General features: G+C 33.6%; 1 protein-coding gene across 1 annotated transcript in view; it reads left to right on the top strand.

Annotated features, from left to right (window-relative positions):
• Positions 1-18,600, top strand: part of slc39a14 (solute carrier family 39 member 14) — a 40,919-nt gene extending 22,319 nt beyond the window's left edge. Inside the window, exons 4-9 of the mRNA XM_073839704.1 lie at positions 3,687-3,856; positions 6,362-6,484; positions 8,411-8,602; positions 12,344-12,563; positions 12,662-12,846; positions 14,673-18,600. Of these exons, the coding sequence (XP_073695805.1) occupies positions 3,687-3,856; positions 6,362-6,484; positions 8,411-8,602; positions 12,344-12,563; positions 12,662-12,846; positions 14,673-14,825 (1,043 nt within the window). The 3' untranslated portion in view covers positions 14,826-18,600. The remainder of the gene's footprint in view (positions 1-3,686; positions 3,857-6,361; positions 6,485-8,410; positions 8,603-12,343; positions 12,564-12,661; positions 12,847-14,672) is intronic.
• Positions 18,601-20,559: the final 1,959 nt, after the last annotated feature.

The raw sequence follows: 20,559 nt of genomic DNA on the forward strand, positions 1-20,559 counted from the left end.
TGGGTAAAAATATTAAAAATAATCAAATAAAACGACTCAACAGGCTGAACCCCCCATTTGGGTTAAAAAAAAGATGTTTTTTTTTGGAGTGTAGGTGTATTTGTATATTGCCTTTTACAATGCACATTGTCCCAAAAGAGCTTTTCAGAAAGATAAATAAAGAAAACGGAAACAAAAAAAGAAAAAACTCCCCAAGACTTTAAAGTAAATGAGGAAGAAGCCTATTATCGGTGTGTTGTACATGTAAACATACTCAGTTCCACGTATTAATGTGACTGCAGGTTATGAGTCCATGTAAGTGCTGCTATATGAAAGAAATGCATCTGTGTGTTCTTATGAATGATTTTCTTCCTCTGTAGGTAAAGTGCTGACAGCTGTTCTCAGCTGTAAACAAATGCAACTGTGGTTTTGGAGAAAGCAGGCTAATATGTGATCTCTACATACACGCACCTGCCGCAATTCACTCTCACATAATGACATTCTCTCTCAAACTGTACGCGTGTCCATTCAGGACTGTGTTTATGACTTGTCTTGTATTTCCAGGGATTCCAGTCTGACTGGGTTAAATGAGCAACCTTGCACACAAAGGTTGTGGGATGTGTTTGCTGGGGTGTAATCTCATGTAATTAAAGGCTGTATGTGTGTGTGTTCTGCAGTGTGGGGTTACTCAATTTTGAGTGTGACTCTGATTAGTGCATTCGCTTTGACTGGTGTTTTTGTGGTGCCCCTGATGAGGACGCGGTTCATGCGCAGAACACTGGTCTATTTCATCGCTCTGTCCGTTGGAACGTTGCTCTCCACTGCCATCCTGCAGCTCCTACCTGAGGTTCAGTATGCATCCACCCATTTCCACCCAAACACACCGAATCAACCGTGGATCAAGATTAATCACAAAGGGGTGTCTAGAATTGTCGCCTTTTTCCTTCTTTCCTCCTTCACACAATGTTTTCTATCTTTTAACACAGCAAAACACCCCTAACCACAGTAAAGATTTCCTCCTCTTTCTGATGCTCTTCCTCTCTTCTAGCTTTTATTTCGTCCATGATTTTTATGTTGGTACATTTTAGGACCATAAAAGCTGTTAAAAACTTGTTCTGTGCTCAAGATCTGACTATATGATATATCTTTAATCCATCTTAAACACATTTTTATTTTATTGTATTATTTTATATTTATTTTATTTTATTATTTTATTAGCTGTTAAGTTTGGAAATTTATGACTGCATCTTCAGCCTTTTGCAAGATTTATAAAAAAAAGATGAAATTACATTTTTACAAGATTTTCTATGCTGTTTATGGAGGGATATTTTTATTTATTTGTTTTATATATATATATATATATATATATATATATGTATATATATATATATATATATATACACACATATACATATACATATATACATATATACATTTATTTTAGCTTATAATTTTGCAAATGATGACTGAATATTAAGCTTTTTGCATGATTTATTTAAATAAGAGCCATAAATTGGCCCAGATGGAATCACATTTTATTTTTCATTTTATATATTTTTTTTATTTTTTAATGTTTATGTTTAATTATGGGTTTTTTATTTTTTAGCTGAAAATTCTGGAAATGATGACTGAAGCATGCTTTTTGCATGATTCATTAAAATAAGAGCCATAAATTGGCCCAGTGAAATCACATTTTATTTTTTATTTTCTATTATTTTATTTTATGTTTGATTATGTTTTATGTTTTTTTTTTTGTATAATTTAGCTGATAATTTTGGAAATGATGACTGAATAATTAGCTTTTTGCATGATTTATTCAAATAAGAGCCATACATTGGCCCAGATGGAATCACATTTTTTAAAATATTATTTTATTTTATTTTCAAATAATTATGGAAATGATGACTGAATCTTTAGCCTTTTGCAAGATTTATTTAAAGAGACATAAATTGGCCCAGATGTAATCCTCTTTTTTATTTAAATTAAATTAAATTTAAATGTAATTAATTGTTTCTGATAATTTTGGAAATGATGACTGAATCTTTAGCTTTTTGTATGATTTATTTAAATAAGAGCCATACATTGGCCCAGACGAAATCATATTTTATTTTTTAGATTTTATTTTATGTAGCAAATAATTGGTCCAATTTAAATTACATTTTGCAAGATTTTCTAAGTTGTTTATGGAGGAATATTTTTTATTTTATTTAGTTTTGGTTTCTGTTTTATTTTGCTGATTATTATGTTTTATTTTATTTTGCTGATAATTGTGTAAATGATAACTGAATCTTTAGCCTTTTGCAAAATTTATTTTAAAAAAGAGCCATAAATTGACCCAGATGGAATCATATTTTATTTATTTATTTATTTTATAAAGCTGATCATTTTGTAAATGATGACTGAATCTTTATTGTTATGCCAGATTTATTTTTTTAAAAAAAGTCATAAATTGTCCCAGATGGAAGCATATTTTTACAGCATTTGCTGTCTTTGGAGGACATATATTTTTATTTCATATTATTCATATTATTTATTTAGTTTTTTTGTTGTATTTCTTGTATTGTATAAATATTAACATTTACAATAGAATCTTTTATAGATTTCTGCAGGGGCTGATTTTCTGTGTTCCTGCTAATTAATAACAAAGACCACCTAAAGGACACAAACATTATTAATATTGCCAGTAGCATAGAACCCCTGTATGTACCTTGAAAGCTGTAGGAGAAGTTTTGAATTTTGGTTTTGGATTGTTTAGCCAACATAATGTTCGATGTTTATTCCAACACTTTTTTGGAGATAATCAATACCTCCTGTCTTAGTTTGCCTCCACCACTTTTCAAATTGTTACTCTACCCCTGAACACTGAATAGTAGACCACTAACACTAGATTTTTTCACTGGCCCATTGGTTATGGAAATAAAAGAGCTAATGAATCTTCATTAAAAGTGCTAATGAAGTGCTGCGTATCCCAGGATGCTCTTTGTTGGGTTGTTGGTGCTATTATAGCTCGAGCTGAGCTACAGGTACACCTTTTGTGTGCTGGGTGTTGATGGTTCACTGGCTGGTCAACATGAATACCAGTGTTTTCAGTTCCTCTGTTGCCTTAGGAGTTTAAGGAGGTATAGAATAAGAGGAGGAGGAGTATTTTAAGCTATCCCATCAGGTTTTAATGATTGAATGAGTGACCTCATGTCTCAAGGCATCATTTGTTCTATGATGGTCAACAGGAAGCCGCCTTCCCTTACTTCCTCTGTGAATGAAACACAATGGGGTTTAAAATGTGAATAACATACACTACCATTCACAAGTTTGGAGTAAGTTCTTTTTCATAGTATTAGTTTTTATCAAATAAATGCTGCATAAGAAAAAACGTATAGACCCTAAACTTTCAAATGGTAGTGTAATAGCATGTTTGATTTATTGCTGTTAATTAATTTATATAAACTGGTATCAAATCTGTCAATGCAATTTATGAATTTTCTTCAAATGTAAAAGCTTTTAACTGTGGTTGCATGAATTGATTTGATAATTGCCCACAGAACTTTAATTTTTTCTTTCAGGGAGTAAAATCTCACGTATGAGATGATGAATATCAACCTTTCACCTAGTATTAATTATTCAACTTATTAATTCATATATTCTTTCTTCTTTTTCCCCTTCTTTTCCACGTCTCTTGTTCTCTTTCTGTCTTCTGGTTGTTTGGCCAGTGTGGGGGTATGGTTTCCTGTGTGTGACAGTGATATCTCTGTGTTCACTGGTCGGGGCGAGTGTGGTTCCCTTCATGAGGAAAACCTTTTACAAGCGGTTGCTGCTGTACTTCATAGCCCTGGCCATTGGTACTCTGTACTCCAACGCCCTCTTTCAACTAATCCCAGAGGTAGAGTGGACACGTGGGGGAATTGGGTTTATGGACGTGTGCCACACAACCAGACTGAAAACATTTCTAATTCCACTCTCTCTAGAGTTAGATTTTAGAGTTTATACACTACCAGTCAAAAGTTTTTGAACAGTAATGTTTTTAAAGAAGTCTCTTCTGCTCACCAAGCCAAGCTCATTTATTTGATCCAAATTTCAGCAAAAACAGTAACATTTTGAAATATTTTTACAATTTAAAATAAGTGTTTTCTATTTGAATTTATTTTAAAATGTAATTTATTTCTGTGAGTTCAAAGCTGAATTTTTAGCATCATTACTCCAGTTACATGATCCTTCAGAAATCATTCTAATATTCTGATTTGCTGCCCAAAAAACATTATTATTATTTGGGAAACAGCTGAGTATAATTTTTTTCCATGTTTCTTTGATGAATAGAAAGTTCAGAAGAACAGCATTTATCTGAAATAGAATTATAATTGTCTTTATCATTACTTTTGGTCAATTTAAAGCGTCCTTGCTTTAGTATTAATTTCTATAATTTATTCATATTTATCAAAGAATCCTGAAAAAATGTAATTGTAAATATAATAATAATAATAATAATAATAATAATAATGTTTCTTGAACAGCAAATCAGCATATTAGAATGATTTGTGAAGGATTTTGTGGCACTGAAGACTGAAGCAATGATGCTGAAAATTTAGCTTTGATCACAGAAATAAATTACTTTTCAAAATATATTTAAATAGACAACAGTTATTTTATATAGTAAAAATAGTTATTTTTACAGTTTTTGGTGTGCTTTGGATCAAATTAATGCAGGCTTGGTGAGCAGAGACTCCTTTAAAAAAACATTAAAAATCTTACTGTTCAAATACTTTTGACTGCTAGTGTATTTAAGTCTGGCATTTAAAGGAATAGTTCACTCAAAAGGAAAATGTTGTTTATATTATTTGCTCTCATGTCGTTCCAGATTTATGCACAGAACAAATAAAAATCTTTTATGCAATAATAATAAACCTTAGTTGTGTATATATGCATTTTTAGGTTTTGTCTTTCTGTTTGCACATTATTTATTCTATTTTCCCATTATTATTTTAAATATGCTTGTACTTTAAAAAAAAATACATTTATTTATTCCTTTAAAAACTATATAGAGAATTTTGTGCAATGCCAAAACAGCATTTTTCATTACAATAAAAATGGATTGTGATTCACACGAGTATTAAAATAGTAGTTATACTCACTATACTCGGATAATTATAGTGCATGATTGGTGCGAACTGGTTGTATGCAAAATTGCAGATTGGGCATTATGCGAAAAAAATAAATAAATGTAATTTTGTGTTATAAATAATAAAATGGTGTGCTTTGGAACAACCTGAGGGTGAGTAACTGATGACATAATTTTCATTTTCAAGTGAACATTCCCTTTGAGCACAAATATAAGTCTTCCTGGCCTCAGTGGTTCTCCCCAGCTGGAAGGCAAGAAAATAGATTAAAAATGATCAATAAATCTTTGTATTGATCCATAGAACCACTATTGTTGTTGGAGTTCTCACAGGACTTGTTATAAAATCATAGCATTTAATGTACATTTTTGAGGCAAGATGGCATGGAAGTGGAACACACATTTAAGTTTTGAATTTATCTGACTGTGAACTATTCAAATTAATATTTAGAAGTGAATGGCCCAATTTGAAAAAATTATAATTCGGAGATGAAAAGCCAAGCAAAATGGGGGGGAGCCCTGAGGCATTAGTGAACTACACTAAGACCCAATCTAAAATAAATCCCATACTCACTCTTCTTGACAGCTTGTAACCAAGTGTGAAATAAATGTGAAGAATAGTGTTACAAAAGCGATTTTGATTGTTTCTGGTGTCCAGAAGAGTGAATAGGGGGTTTGTATTTAGATTGCATCCATACTAAGTATATTGTGTAATGCACACATTCATTTTAAAACATTATTATGTAGCTTTCTGTACTGTTTAAAAGTTTGAGGTCTTTTATTTATTTATTTTTTGCTCACCAGTTAATTTTTCAAAAAATATACAGTGTAGTATAAAGTAAAAACAGTATTGTGAAATAGTATTACAATTTAAAATAACAGTTTTCTATTTTAATGTATTTAAAACTGTAATTTATTCCTGTGGCGCAAAGCTGAATATTCAGCAGCCATTATTTCAGTCTTCACTGTCACATGATCCTTCAGAAAATATTAAAATATACTAATTTGGTGCTTTATTTGCTTTATTTTCTTGTGGAAGCTGTTTTTTCAGGATTTTTTGATAAATAGAAACTTCAAAAGAAACAGCATTAACAAAAAAAGTTACAATAAAACTTTTTTTTTTTTTTTATCTTAATCACCCCAAACTTTTAAATTGTAGTGTTACACACATAATTTTCTAGCTTAAAAACAATGCTATATTATAATTAATGTCAAATTAGTTTAAAAATCAAATTGTGTTTGACAACTTAAAACATGCTTTTTTTCTGTATATAGGCGTTTGGATTTGACCCCATGGAGGATTATTATGTGCCCAAGTCTGCTGTTGTGTTTGGAGGATTCTACCTCTTCTTCTTCACAGAGAAAATCCTGAAGATGATCTTAAAGCCAAAAGACAGGGTAAGCTTGGACTAATGGTCTGTTGGAGTAAACCCTAAAACAGTTGCTTAGGCAAACAGCTTTATCTGACAATGTCATTGTGACATGAGTTCCCAGGGACATCAAAATAAGCACAAGTATGTTATTTTTAGACCTATTTAAAGTTCCAACTCATGAAGTTTTGCATTGGAATGTGTGAAAAGTATGTACAATATGTACAGTCGTGGCCAGAAGTTTTGAGAATTACATAAATATTGGAAATTGGAAAAGTTGTTGCTTAAGTTTTTATAATAGCAATTTGCATAGTCCTTCTTTGCCATGAAAATTAACTTCCCGAAAAAACCTTTCCACTGCATTTCATTGCTGTCATTAAAGGACCTGCTAAGATCATTTCAGTAATCGTCTTGTTAACTCAGGTGAGAATGTTGATGAGCACAAGGCTGGAGATCATTATGTCAGGCTGATTGGGTTAGAATGGCAGACTTGACATGTTAAAAGGAGGGTGATGCTTGAAATCATTGTTCTTCCATTGTTAACCATGGTGACCTGCAAAGAAACGCGTGCAGCCATCATTGCGTTGCATAAAAATGGCTTCACAGGCAAGGATACTGTGGCTACTAAGATTGTACCTAAATCAACAATTTATAGGATTATCAAGAACTTCAAGGAAAGAGGTTCAATTGTTGTTAAGAAGGCTTCAGGGCGTCCAAGAAAGTCCAGCTAGCAGCAAGGATTCAGCTGCAGGATCGGAGTGCCACCAGTGCAGAGCTTGCTCAGGAATGGCAGCAGGCAGGTGTGAGCGCATCTGCACGCACAGTGAGGCCAAGACTTTTGGAAGATGGCCTGGTGTCAAGAAGGGCAGCAAAGAAGCCACTTCTCTCCAAAAAAAACACTAGGGACAGATTGATCTTCTGCAAAAAGTATGGCGAATGGACTGCTGAGGACTGGGGCAAAGTCATATTCTCCGATGAAGCCTCTTTCCGATTGTTTGGGGCATCTGGAAAAAGGCTTGTCCGGAGAAGAAAAGGTGAGCGCTACCATCAGTCCTGTGTCATGCCAACAGTAAAGCATCCTGAGACCATTCATGTGTGGGGTTGCTTCTCATCCAAGGGAGTGGGCTCACTCACAATTTTGTCCAAAAACAGAGCCATGAATAAAGAATGGCACCAAAACACCCTCCAACAGCAACTTCTTCCAACAATCCAACAACAGTTTGGTGAAGATCAATGCATTTTCCAGCACGATGGAGCACCGTGCCATAAGGCAAAAGTGATAACTAAGTGGCTCGGGGACCAAACCGTTGAAATTTTGGGTCCATGGCCTGGAAACTCCCCATATCTTAATCCCATTGAGAACTTGTGGTAAATCCTCAAGAGGCGGGTGGGCAAACAAAAACCCACTAATTCTGACAAACTCCAAGAAGTAATTATAAAAGAATGGGTTGCTATCAGTCAGGATTTGGCCCAGAAGTTGATTGAGAGCATGCCCAGTCGAATTGCAGAGGTCCTGAAAAAGAAGGGCCATGTCATGTAATTGTCGATAAAAGCCTTTGAAACGTATGAAGTGCTTGTAATTATATTTCAGTACATCACAGAAACAACTGAAACAAAGATCTAAAAGCCTTTTTGGCAGCAAACTTTGTGAAAACTAATATTTGTGTCATTCTCAAAACTTTTGGCCACGACTGTACGTGCCTGGTTTTAGCTCCTCAGGGGCTGCATGATGTGAAAAGGACCCAAAAACGATAATAGTCATAAAAATAGTTTTATTGTAGTCTGCAATGGTTTGCCAAATCATTTTACATGAATCAAAAGATTTCTAAAAAAAAATTTTTTTTGCTTCTGATATGTGTTGTAATGCAGCACCCTCTAGTGGAGAATTTTCTTTTTTAATTTACTTTCTCTCTCTCTTCCATATTGCATTTGTTATCTGATTGTCTTTTGTTAGGGAGGGCATGGCCACGGCCACAGTCACTTTCCTGCAGAGCGCTATGCCAACTCTAATGGCGATTTGGAGGATGGTGTGATGGAGAAACTGCAGAATGGAGAGGCTGGAGGAGCATCTTTACCCAGAGCGGAAGGTGATGGAAGAGGGCTTGGAGAAGATGACAAAATGCTCAGCACTGGGCAGACAGTACAGGTGAGGAATAAAAGAAACTTGCCTAAAAACCTAAAAATAGACAAATGTGGTAATCTGTCATTTCTATTGATTGGGCTTAAGTGTCTATAAGTCCTCACCCATAATGATATCCCTTAATAAAACAGCTTGAAATCAAAATGGACCCCAATTAGTTTTGGCATGTTAATGTCATGCCAGAATTACTGTAATTATGAGTTTTCAGCTTGTAAAAACTTTGTTGAATTAATAATTACAGCTTGGAAACTCTGAATTTAATCAATGCTCTGACTTTTTCCATTCATCTGTTAATAATGACTAATGACGTCAATGTAAACGAAACCAAAATCTAATAAATGTGTTTCAAGAGCATATAGATGTGAATAATAATATAGCAATTTCGCTGTCATCAATAACAAAGCCAGTCATGTTGTGAGAGTTACCATAGAAACATATTTGTCTGAGGATGGGAATAGCATCTCAGAGTTGTCATCTAGTAATTACCATAATTTTAGCACGGCGTGAATGCGGCATGATTCGTCAGCGAGATTCATCAGTGCGTGTTCGGTTTTTTAAGGGAAAAATTATTGTTTTGACAACTTGCATTAAAATGCAACATCATCTCTATATAAAACAACAAGAATCCTGCAGAAGCTAAAAGAATGTTTTCAATCAAATTCTATAGTATACATTTAAATACCAGATTACATTATTTCACACTGTCTATTGTTTCATCTTATCTTGGGTGCCATTCCTTTTGAAAATGGAAGCTTTGGGTACAAATCGAGGGGGAAAAAATCTAAATAGAAATAATTTGTAACAATATGTGTCTACTATCACCTTTTTATCAATCTAGCATATACTTGCTGAATAAAAGTATTAATATCTTACAAAGAAAAAACAAAACAAAAAACATACTGGCCTCAACGGTAGTGTATATTGTTACAGGAGATTTCTATTTTAAATAAATGCTTTTCTTTTAGCCTTTTATTTATCAAAGAATCCTGAAAAAAATATCACAAGTTAAAAAAAATATGAAGAAGCTCAACTGTTTCCAACGTTGATAATAAATCAGCATATTAGAATGATTTCTGAAGGATCATGTGACACTGAAGACTGGAGTACTGGCTGGATAAATTACATTTAACAATATATTCATATAAGAAACGGCTATTTTAAATTTAATAAAATTGTACAGTGTCACTGTTTTTATTGTTCTAAACAAATAAATGTGAGCATTAGTGACTTCTTTCAAAAACATTAACCCCTTAGCATTCCTGTCAAACTTAACTCAATGCAAAACGTTCCATAGGTGTAACGCTAAGGGGTTATTGAAACTTACCAACCCCCCAACTTTTGAATGGAGATGTATATTGTAGAGATGTAATGATATCAGAATCTCACAATATGATAATATCTCGATTTATGAAGTCCACGATGCAATATTTGAAAAATAAACAATAAAATAAGAATCAACAAAAAGAGCAAATAAAGGCATTTGGAAAAAATGGGAATTTTGTGCATTTGAAAGTTACATTACTCTATCTAATGCACTTTGAGAGTTCAAAATTAAGAGCTCCAACCCATGTTCTTAACTAAGAAAACTTAAGTCAGAAAAATGGTGAACTTTTTATTTGTAGTACACTGTCTCAGTCTAAATTACATTCACACTGGTCTTTTAAGAAGCCAAACAAATTAGAGTATAATAATGACAACAATTTTATATTATTGTTATTCCATTGCTGTAATACCCATATATTCTAAAACAATTGCACTGTAAAATAAATGAAAATGAATATTGGGTAACACTTTCTATGAAGCCCGTATTTATAATGCATTATAAGGGTATTCTTAAGGCATTATAACGAATGCATAATGCATTATAAAAAACCTTATAATATGTTATATCATCTCATGAGTATTCATAAGAACAGTTTTAATGTATTATAATTTTTACTTATTTGTGGTTATAGCTTTTAAAGGTTGTATCAGCGATTTCTAGCCTAAAACATAAAGTGTCAATTTCAGCTGACTTTTATTCACGATCCGCTCGCTGCCTGCCCCATAAATTGTCTGTGAAAAAACCGCGTCTCTCTGGTCAGCCTAGGGTCCGAGATATGCCAAAAAAACAATCGGCACTACCAACCTTTCCACAGATAAACAAACAGTGTTCCAACCAATCAGCGTCAGGGGTTTGGTGTTGTGGACTTTCCTACTGGTGCAGGGATGTGAGGGAGGCGGAGCGAAAGTCCACAACACCAAACCCCTGACGCTGATTGGTTTTTTCACAGACAATTTATGGGGCAGGCAGCGAGCGGATCGTGAAGAAAGCTCAGCTGAATTTGACACTTTATGTTTCAGGCTAGAAATCGCTGATACAACCTTTAAGAGTATGATTACCTGCTCATAGTTATAACGTATTATAAGTCCCATATCTTGCCATGTTTCTAATGTCACTTTACTTAAAGCATACAAAGACCACTTATAAGTAAATATAATAAGATTTCCCAAAGAACCCTAAGATCAGGCATCAGATCAGATGAATGTGTAATGACACATTTGTATTATCAGTTTGATTATTTTGATGGTACCCTTTAGACAGCTTTTGATAAGTAACTCTGCAACTGCATGTCAGCTAGCAGTAATTATTATTAGTAGTATGCTAAATATATGCTAACACTACATTTTGATGGTTCCCCGAAAGACAAACTATTATATTATAAGCAACTTTACAAGTACATGAACCTTCTACCTAGCCTAACCTTAACCTAAGTCTACTAATACTCTAAGGAGTGTTAGTTGACATGTAGTTGGAAAGTTTAAGCTTATAGTAAGACTAAGTGGACCATCAAAATAAAACGTAATATAATGTAAAAATAAATGTAAAATGATATAGTCCATTAGAAATTAAGTAGATTTAATATGGCGTCCATTGTGTGTAATAAATAATCATAATCTTAAAAGTTATAACCTCAAATACTCAAGTGTTATAATGTATTATAATTGTTGTTATGATTATTCATGAGATGATATAACATATTATAAGCTGTTTTATAATGCATTATGCATTCATTATAATGCCCTAGAAATACCCTTATAATGTATTATAAACAGGGGCTTCGTAGAAAGTGTTACCGAAGATATATTTTGAATTTGAACTGCAGTAATGTTAGCCATTTAAACTGCTAGCTGTCAGCAATTCATGCTGCACTTTTAAGCATTTATTTTGACAGAAACGGCAGTAGAGTTTTCATTTTGACGGAAAACTCTAACTTCAGTGCAAACAGGCTTACAAAAACACATCTCACTACAAATCTAGTGAAAATAAAGCGTAACTGTTGCGCTCCCAAATGTGCGCTAAACTCACAGTACATGCAATAAAGGAGTTCACTGTATTTACTGTGAACTGAGCCGTTCTGAGACGCGAAAAGCACCGGATCACAAGCCGATCGCCTGAACAAAGTGCGCACTTTGCTTTGATGAAGGGATAAAGCCATATTGTGCATTCGGTTTTAGTTCGTTAGACAGATACTGTGTTAAAGCATGATGGCCCAAAACAAACTTTAAAGACATTTTGTGTTAGAATAAGAAGTTTAAATACATTTTAACTACTAAATTTTTTGCCCTGAAGACCTATTGTTTCATATCCCATGTGACCACGATGATATCGAGACAGTTTTGCTCTCGTGATACAATGATATTGATAATACCATTACATCCCTATTATATTAACATTATTTTTCTGTACTTGTGTCCCTGTCGCAGGACTCTCAGAGTTCAGGTGGTGCTGGAACCGGTGGATGTTATTGGCTGAAGGGCAGGGCATACTCTGACATTGGTACTCTGGCGTGGATGATCACTTTGAGTGACGGTCTCCATAATTTCATTGATGGTTTGGCTATCGGAGCCTCCTTCACTGCTTCTGTGTTTCAGGGCATCAGTACGTCAGTGGCAATTCTGTGTGAGGAGTTTCCACATGAGTTGGGTGTGTATTACTGACTTTGCTATGTGACCAGTCAAAAATGACCTTAAACGTGCTGAGTCTGTAGTCATGTAAATGATCTGTTGCATCTGTGTGTCCAGGTGACTTTGTAATCCTGCTAAACGCTGGCATGAGCATCCAGCAGGCGCTCTTCTTTAACTTCCTGTCAGCGTGCTGCTGTTATCTGGGCATGGGGTTTGGCATCCTGGCTGGACACAACTTCTCTCCTAACTGGATTTTTGCTCTAGCCGGAGGCATGTTCCTCTACATTGCACTGGCTGATATGGTAAGAATTTTGATGATGTTAATTTGCTGGCTTTAAATGAGCTGATTTTTGAAAGGCTTTGTATTAGGGTGGATTGAATTTGTTTTTATTGATTCCTGAAGGTGAGTTTCTATGATCAGTAAAGTGTAAAAAAAAATGTTATTACTAGTGCTTTGCAAGGTCTCCATAATTTCATTGATGGTTTGGCTATCGGAGCCTCCTTCACTGCTTCTGTGTTAGGAGAGAAGACCCTTCTGTGGGTCTTAATTTTTTGTTCACTTCCAGAATAAAAATGTCCTGATATTTTACTCATCCCCATGTTTTCCAAGATGTTCATGTCGTTATTTCTTTAGTCACAAAGAATTTTTTTTTTTTTTTTGGTGGAAAACATTCCAGGATTTTTCTTCTTATTGTGGACTTCATTGGTTCCTAATGGTTTGAACTTCTAAACTGCAGTTTCAGTGCAGCTTCAAAGGGCTCTACACAATCCCAGTTGAGGAATAAGAGTTAGATTATATACTTTTTAACCACAAAGGGATCGTGTATAGTTGCATTGAAACTGCAATTTGGACCTTGAAACTGTTGGGGGCCATAGAAGTCTGCTATATGGAGAAAAATCCTGGAATGATTTCTTTAAAAAACATAATTTCTTTATGACTGAAGAAAGAAAGACATTAACATCTTGGATGACATAGGGGTGAGTAAACTATCAGGATTTTTATATTCTGGAAGTGAACTCAAATTCATGGCATTGAAATTAGCAAAAATTGCAAAAATATATCTATAGTTTTTCTGCTGTTCAGATTAAACAATTTAAATCAAGATACATTTACTTGAGACATAATATGAAGACATTAATTCTTGATTTCTGAGAAACTGAACCAAATTAAATAAGTTTTTTTAATTAGAAAATAAACAAATATATGTCAATGCGGTATGAAAATGATTTTGATGTTTGAACTAAGTTGACTTGTCCAGGCCCATTGGCAGATATTTGTTCTTCACCTTCATAAAACCTGCAGAAACCCTGTATTGTATATTAAAATTAAGAAATGTATTTTTAAATACATTTTTGTTAACTAAAATAATTAAATTTAATGTATATGTAAAACTAAACTGAAAAAGTGGAATAATAAAATAGTTTGGCCTGCATGTTTGTATGGGAAAATACATTCTACCTGCAGATGGCGATGTAGGAACTTTGGTTGTGATACAGATTTTATTTAACAGATATTATTAGATACTGAAGCTATTAAAATTGAGGCTAAAATATTCAATAGAATTGTTAAATATAAACTAACTATTACTAGCTCAATAAATAAATAAATGTAATTTTTTTAAATCCTTTTATCCAGCTAGGATGCAATAAATTGATCAAAAGTGACAAAACATATGTTCATTAATGTTACAGAATATTTATATTTCAAATAAATGTGGTTCTTTTAAATGACTAATAATCAGTCCTGCAAAAAATGCATCATGGTTTCCCAAAATTAAGTAGCACAACTGTTTTTAACATTGCTAAATAAATTTCTTGAGCGTTAGATAATCATATTAGAATGATTTCTGAAGGATCATGTGACACTGAAGACTGGATCGGCTGAAAATTAATTTTGCTATACCCGGGAATAAATTACACTTGAAAATATATTCAGATAATAAAAATAAAAAAAACTATTTTATTTATTATTGTTTTACTGTATTTTTGATTAAATAAATGCAGCCTTGGTGAGAATAAGAAACTTAACTATAACATAACTATGAAAACGAAGAATGTCATTACTCGTATAGTTATCCCAAAATTGATCCTGCAGATGTTATAATTTTTCCTTTGTCCCTTTCTGCAGTTTCCAGAGATGAACGAGGTGAGTCGTGAGGAAGAGGAGGCCGGAGGAAGTGGCTCTCTGGTCACTTTCGCCATCCAAAACGCAGGGCTGCTTACAGGGTTTGCCATCATGCTTGTTCTCACCATCTACTCTGGACAAATACAGCTTTTATAGCAGAGGATCCACAGTAAATACAAACTCAGACACTAAAGGACTATCTCAGCACCTGGACTAAAACCTGAGACGTCCTGGGACTTTAATATGAGCCAGCTGGGCTGGCTTGTTTTCAAACATTCACCCAGCTGGACTAGGTCATGACATAAATTAAAATGTTATGGGCATAGTTTGGGCTCCAACTAAACCCTGGACTGTTTAAATGAAGCTATAATTGACTGACCTATGAACTTTGGTTTAGATTCATCCAAAACCCAGGACCTGCTGATGGATGTGGTACCATTCATCTAGTTTAGGCCTTCTTGCGTTCTTTTGCCTCAAAGCTTTAGGACACAGTGTTGTCCCTGTACCTTGTGGATCCTAGTTCCCCGACATATACATCTGGACATTTTTATATTGATTTCTAAAGTTCTTATTGTTTAATTCTCATTTAGTTTTCAACAGAATGTCTCTTTCCCACAGAGACGGGCCTTCCTCATATTCCTGACCTTGAGGTATAAAGTATTGTCCAGTAAATGGATGGGATAAAACTTGACTCGTTATACTGACATTTAGTCAAATGTAGGTTGTTTCCTTTGCTTCATACCAAATGATTTTATTTATTCAAATGAAAATGTTTAAAACAACCACAGAATACCAGTTTTTCCAATGCCTAGGGACAAGATATAGATCTAGACTAATTAGTTGGCACTCATAATTCCACAAACTGAACATTATGGCTCGGTTTCACAGACAGGGTTTAGACTAAGCCAGGATTAGGCCGTAGTTCAGTTAGGCCATTAAAGTCATGTTTATAAACATACTCAGAAAAAAAAACGTTACTGGTCTGTATTGTGAGACAAAACAAAGGCACTAATATATATTTTAGATCAGTCAGTGCAAGTTTCTTTCATCTGAAACAGCTCAGACTTACATTTTAGTCTAGGACTAGGCTTAAGCCTCGTCTGTGAAACCGGGGGTATGTAGGTCACTTTAATCAGCGGTTACTGTGCACTGTTGCACAAGTAGATTTTAGATTCAAAGCAGTGTCTGTTCACAAATATATCCCTTTTGAATTGGTCATTCCATAATAGCAAGCAAAAAAAGTAAAAGCTTGAAACACAAAGGCACTAATTCTTTTGTTATTGATGGTTTTTATTTTACCTCTTTAACAAAAAGCAGAGACCAAGATTCTTCTAGAAAAATTTCCTCTAGCTTTTATCTTTCCATTAGTATGGCCAGAATAAGTGGTGCATATTTTTAAAAAATACCCTCCTATTATTTGTACTTTGTCTAACCTGAGAAAATAATCACACCAACTTATATTAATTGTCATTGCCTTTAATTATGATAATTACTCTTAGAAGACATCTATTTTCCACATGCTTTCGTTTGATCTGAAAGCAGTGCTCTTCATAATTTAAGAAATAATTAGAAAATGCAGGCAGATGTGTGTATAATGATGGTGTTGTAGTGGTTCTACAATAATGTGATCATTCCTATACATTTAGCACCACAGTAAAAAACTTTAGAGCTCTTTGCTAATTAAGCATCTAGACTGACAGAAATCATTTTGAATGTTGTTGGATTTAAAGCTGAAGTGTGTTATTTCTGCGGCACTAGTTTAGTCAAACGTAATTGCAGAATTCAGACTATCAAAATACACACTATCATTAGTTGGCACACCAAAATTGGTTGAGCCAGTCTTGCTTTGTAAGGATGGTGAAATAATGTTTTCAAATTAAGAGTTTTTAAACTTTTAGGAAAAACAACAACTATACAAATATTAAGATGGGTTAAGAATATATATTGAAAAAAATACACTTCAGTGTCAAAGATGGCTTTAGTCAATTTTAGAAGTCAAATTCTAATTTTAAAGTCAGTTAGGAATATTCTTATGTATGATCTTTGATACAAATGTTACATTTCTATGCAGCATAATATAATTTCAGTGGTTAGAATAAGCTATGAGATTATTCACAAATTTATCTTACGCTTCTGATCAACCTTTGCTCACATTAGATCCCTTGGTATCACTTTTGTCTTCCACATGCAGTTGAGGTCAAAAGTTTACATACACCTTGCAGAATCTGCAAAATGTTAATAATTTTACCAAAAAAAAAAAAATTTAGGACTGACCTAAATTAAATATTCAACATAAAAGATATTTACATATAGTCCACAAGACAAAATAATAGTTGATACAATTGATTCTTAATACTTTGTTGTCACCTGAATGATCCACAGCTGTTTTTTTTTTTTTTTTTGTTTGTTTAGTGATAGTTGTTCATGAGTGCTGAACAGTTAAACTGCCCGCTGTTCTCCAGAAAAATCCTTTAGGTCCCACAAATTTTGTTCAGCATTTTGGTGTATTTGAACCCATTTCAGGGAATATGCAACTACAGTATTATAGAAGGTTTTTCCTTCTGAAGCATCAGTGAGCATTTGAACCTTCTGTAATAGTTGCACATGAGTCCCTCAGTTGTCCTCAGTGTGAAAAGATGGATCTCAAAATCATACAGTCATTGTTGGAAAGGGTTCAAATGCACAAAAATGCTGAATAACCACCAAAGAATCTGTGGGACCTGAAGGATTTTTATGAAGAACAGCAGGCAGTTTAACTGTTCAGGACAAACAAGGGACTCATGAACAACTATCACTAAACAAAAAAAGAAAAGAAAACACAGCTGTGGATCATTCAGGTAACAACACAGTATTAAGAATCAAGTGTATGTAAACTTTTGAATGGGGCTTTTTTTTTAAATAAATTCAACTGTTATTTTCTCTTGTGGACTCTATGTAAACGTCTTTTATGTGAAATATCTCATTTAGGTCAGTACTAAATAAAAAACAACATGCCTTTGGTGTTTTCCTTTTATTTTGGTAAAATATTTTACATTTTGCAGATTCTGCAAGATGCATGTAAACTTTTGACCTCAGCTGTAACATTTATTTTACATTATGCTTCCACTGCTTAATATCCATGCTGGTAATATATTGGGATCTGCTAGTTTAACGGTGTAACATACAATGCATCAGTTGAACACCCGTATGCTGTTGAGCAAATAGTTACAAGATCATTCTGTTCATCATATGAAAGATCATTTTAGCTTTGTATGAACTGATCGTGATGATCTGAGTGTAACTTTATTTCAGGGCCGTCTTTGCATTTTCTGTGCATTTAGACTAATGGCGTTAATCGTTTTTTATAATGCCCCTTTGTGTATGTAGTTGCATTTAGCTTTGTGTGCAGCCATTGTTTCAGCTGGCGTCTTATTGCTATGCATCAACACGTCCTCTGAAGTGAGTTTATGCCTTAAAGAGAGGAGGTAGTATCAAAGTCATCATTCAGTGGTGAAACGTTTAAGTCTTTGTACCTCATTTTAAATTCAGTAATATTTAAAAACTATTTTGTAGTGAGGAATGTGTGAATGTCTGTTTTTTTTTTTTTTTGTAAGTCATTGATTTATGTGTTATGTCATCAGTAATTGTATTTAAATGATAAGAGGGAGCTGTTTTGTCTATTTTTGAGAGAGAGTTTGTGAGCAAATCAACATCTCGTGTTTTTTTTTTTTTTGTAGAATAGAATGGTAAAAGCAAGTGTACTTGTTATGAAGGCATTATTTTAATTACTGTAAACATCTCAAGTGTTGTGTGACTCGTATGATACCTGTGCAACATGTGAAATCTGATTGCTGGTACCTTTTTTTTCTCTCTTTCTTTCTTTTGAAAAATATTAAGCCATGAGCTTTCAGTTCATCTATTGTGCAATGAAAAAAAAATGAAAAACATGATACAATCCAAAACTGAAACTTCTCATTCATTTAATATGGTCTTTGTTTCTTGATTTTTAAACTGGTAGTTGTGAGACTAATTACTTAACTTTATGACTATGCAAATTATTTATCCACCTTTTTCTTCCCATAAGAGTGGGCATGTAAAGGTTATGCGTCTCATCCACGTCCAGCGATATTTAGCTGTAAAAAAAACATTGTTTTGCTGCTTGATATTGCAAATTGTTGTCTTACCATATTCTTTTAATGCTAATGAACACACTGGTTTGTAGTGCAAACAGTTTTACTGTTTAGTGCACTTTGTTATTCTTCTTATTTCCCTATAGCGGATAATGAACAGGAAGTCTCACCCATAGGCTTGCTCCCGCAGAAAAAGGTGGATAGTCATATTGATTAAAATATTACTTTTTATAAGCAACTTGAGTTGTTGATAGAAACTTGGTAAGTAATATGCAGCTAAGTGTGAATATTCATGATATTCATAATTCTTATTAACATGCTTTTAGTTTAACTTTTAGCTTAACCTGAGATGGACCCCTTCATTAGGTTTGCGATTTAATGTGCTTTAAAACATGCTTAGATTCTTAATATATCTAATAACTGATGAGTAATGAATTGTGCAATTTCACATGTGAAGAATTTATCTAAACTTTCTGGTTCGCTTATGCAGGTATACGCGTAAAATAGCCTCTCATTCTTTGCGGCTGACTTTTAAAGGACTTAGTTTAGCTTTTATAGCCATTAATTGTGTTAGTTTCTTTTCACATGTGTATGGTCAAAGGCTTATCTCATACAGGCTCTGTTCATATGCAAAGACGTGTTTGTTTACACTGGAAATGGATTCACAAACTGTCAAGCTCTTTAGTGGATAAAACATCCTTCATGAATAGAGTTGTTTACAGTATTAAAACTTAACTATTTGATAAATCCTCCATCAACCTTAAGGATGAAAGCAATATCCCTGACTAGTAATGATATGAATCAAAAGAGGGTTGACACTTAAATCACAATTTGGTAAGTGACCCGGATGCACGGCCATATTGGCAATACTTGGATGTAACAACAACATGAATTGAACAGTTAAAGTACTACTGGATACATTGTTCTGCTAATTTATGCTGTCTAAACCACGGAAGAAATGTGTGGAAGTTGCTAAACCATATATATAAGGTTTTATTAAGCAGGAAAGGTCGCAATATCTCGACAAAGATTAGTAGAAAAAGTTAATAGGTGGTAAAGATACGAACAAGGAGTATTAATTAAGATATTAGCCAAATATTTTACTTACCTGACTGGAAATGACAAGAACAAACACGAATGTTGTCAAGATTGAGATTCTTGCCCTGGAGGTTCGGTTTGGCCAACCAACACAAACGCCTTTTGTTCCTCAGGCAGTTTTTTGCACTCTTCTCTTTGATTTGTTATAACTTTTGGCATTCGATAGTACTCTAAATGTTTTTCCCGGTTTGACCGATTAGTACAGCCCAAAACATGACAATAATTGATCATTTTCAGCAGCAATAATAAGCAAAATATTCGAGCTTCGTTCGGTTCAGTGCCGCCAATATGACCGACGCCTCATGAAAACAAATATAAAACTTCATAAAGCTCTGAAAATCATTATATAGCTACAATGGCATTAGTTTATATTCATATTGTCTGTATAACGTATTTTAAACAAATATAGATATGTTATATATCCATATTTAGCTCATTGTGTACAAAAGTGCGGTGCAATCTTAGTAACAATTTCATCATTTTATAACACTTTATTCTTTATTCAAAATATAACACTAATCTCAGAAGGTTTAATCTCCAAAAGCTTGAAAGCACCTATTTGTTTGCCATATTAATATATTTTTTAATACTGACGAAAAATAACAGTACACTAATCTAAAGTTTGAACGCACATTTACTTAATCCATGTATTCTTTTATAATATTTAGAACATTTATTAACAT

The sequence above is a fragment of the Garra rufa genome, chromosome 5 (genome assembly GCF_049309525.1).
Source record: "Garra rufa chromosome 5, GarRuf1.0, whole genome shotgun sequence".
Taxonomy (NCBI): domain Eukaryota; kingdom Metazoa; phylum Chordata; class Actinopteri; order Cypriniformes; family Cyprinidae; genus Garra; species Garra rufa.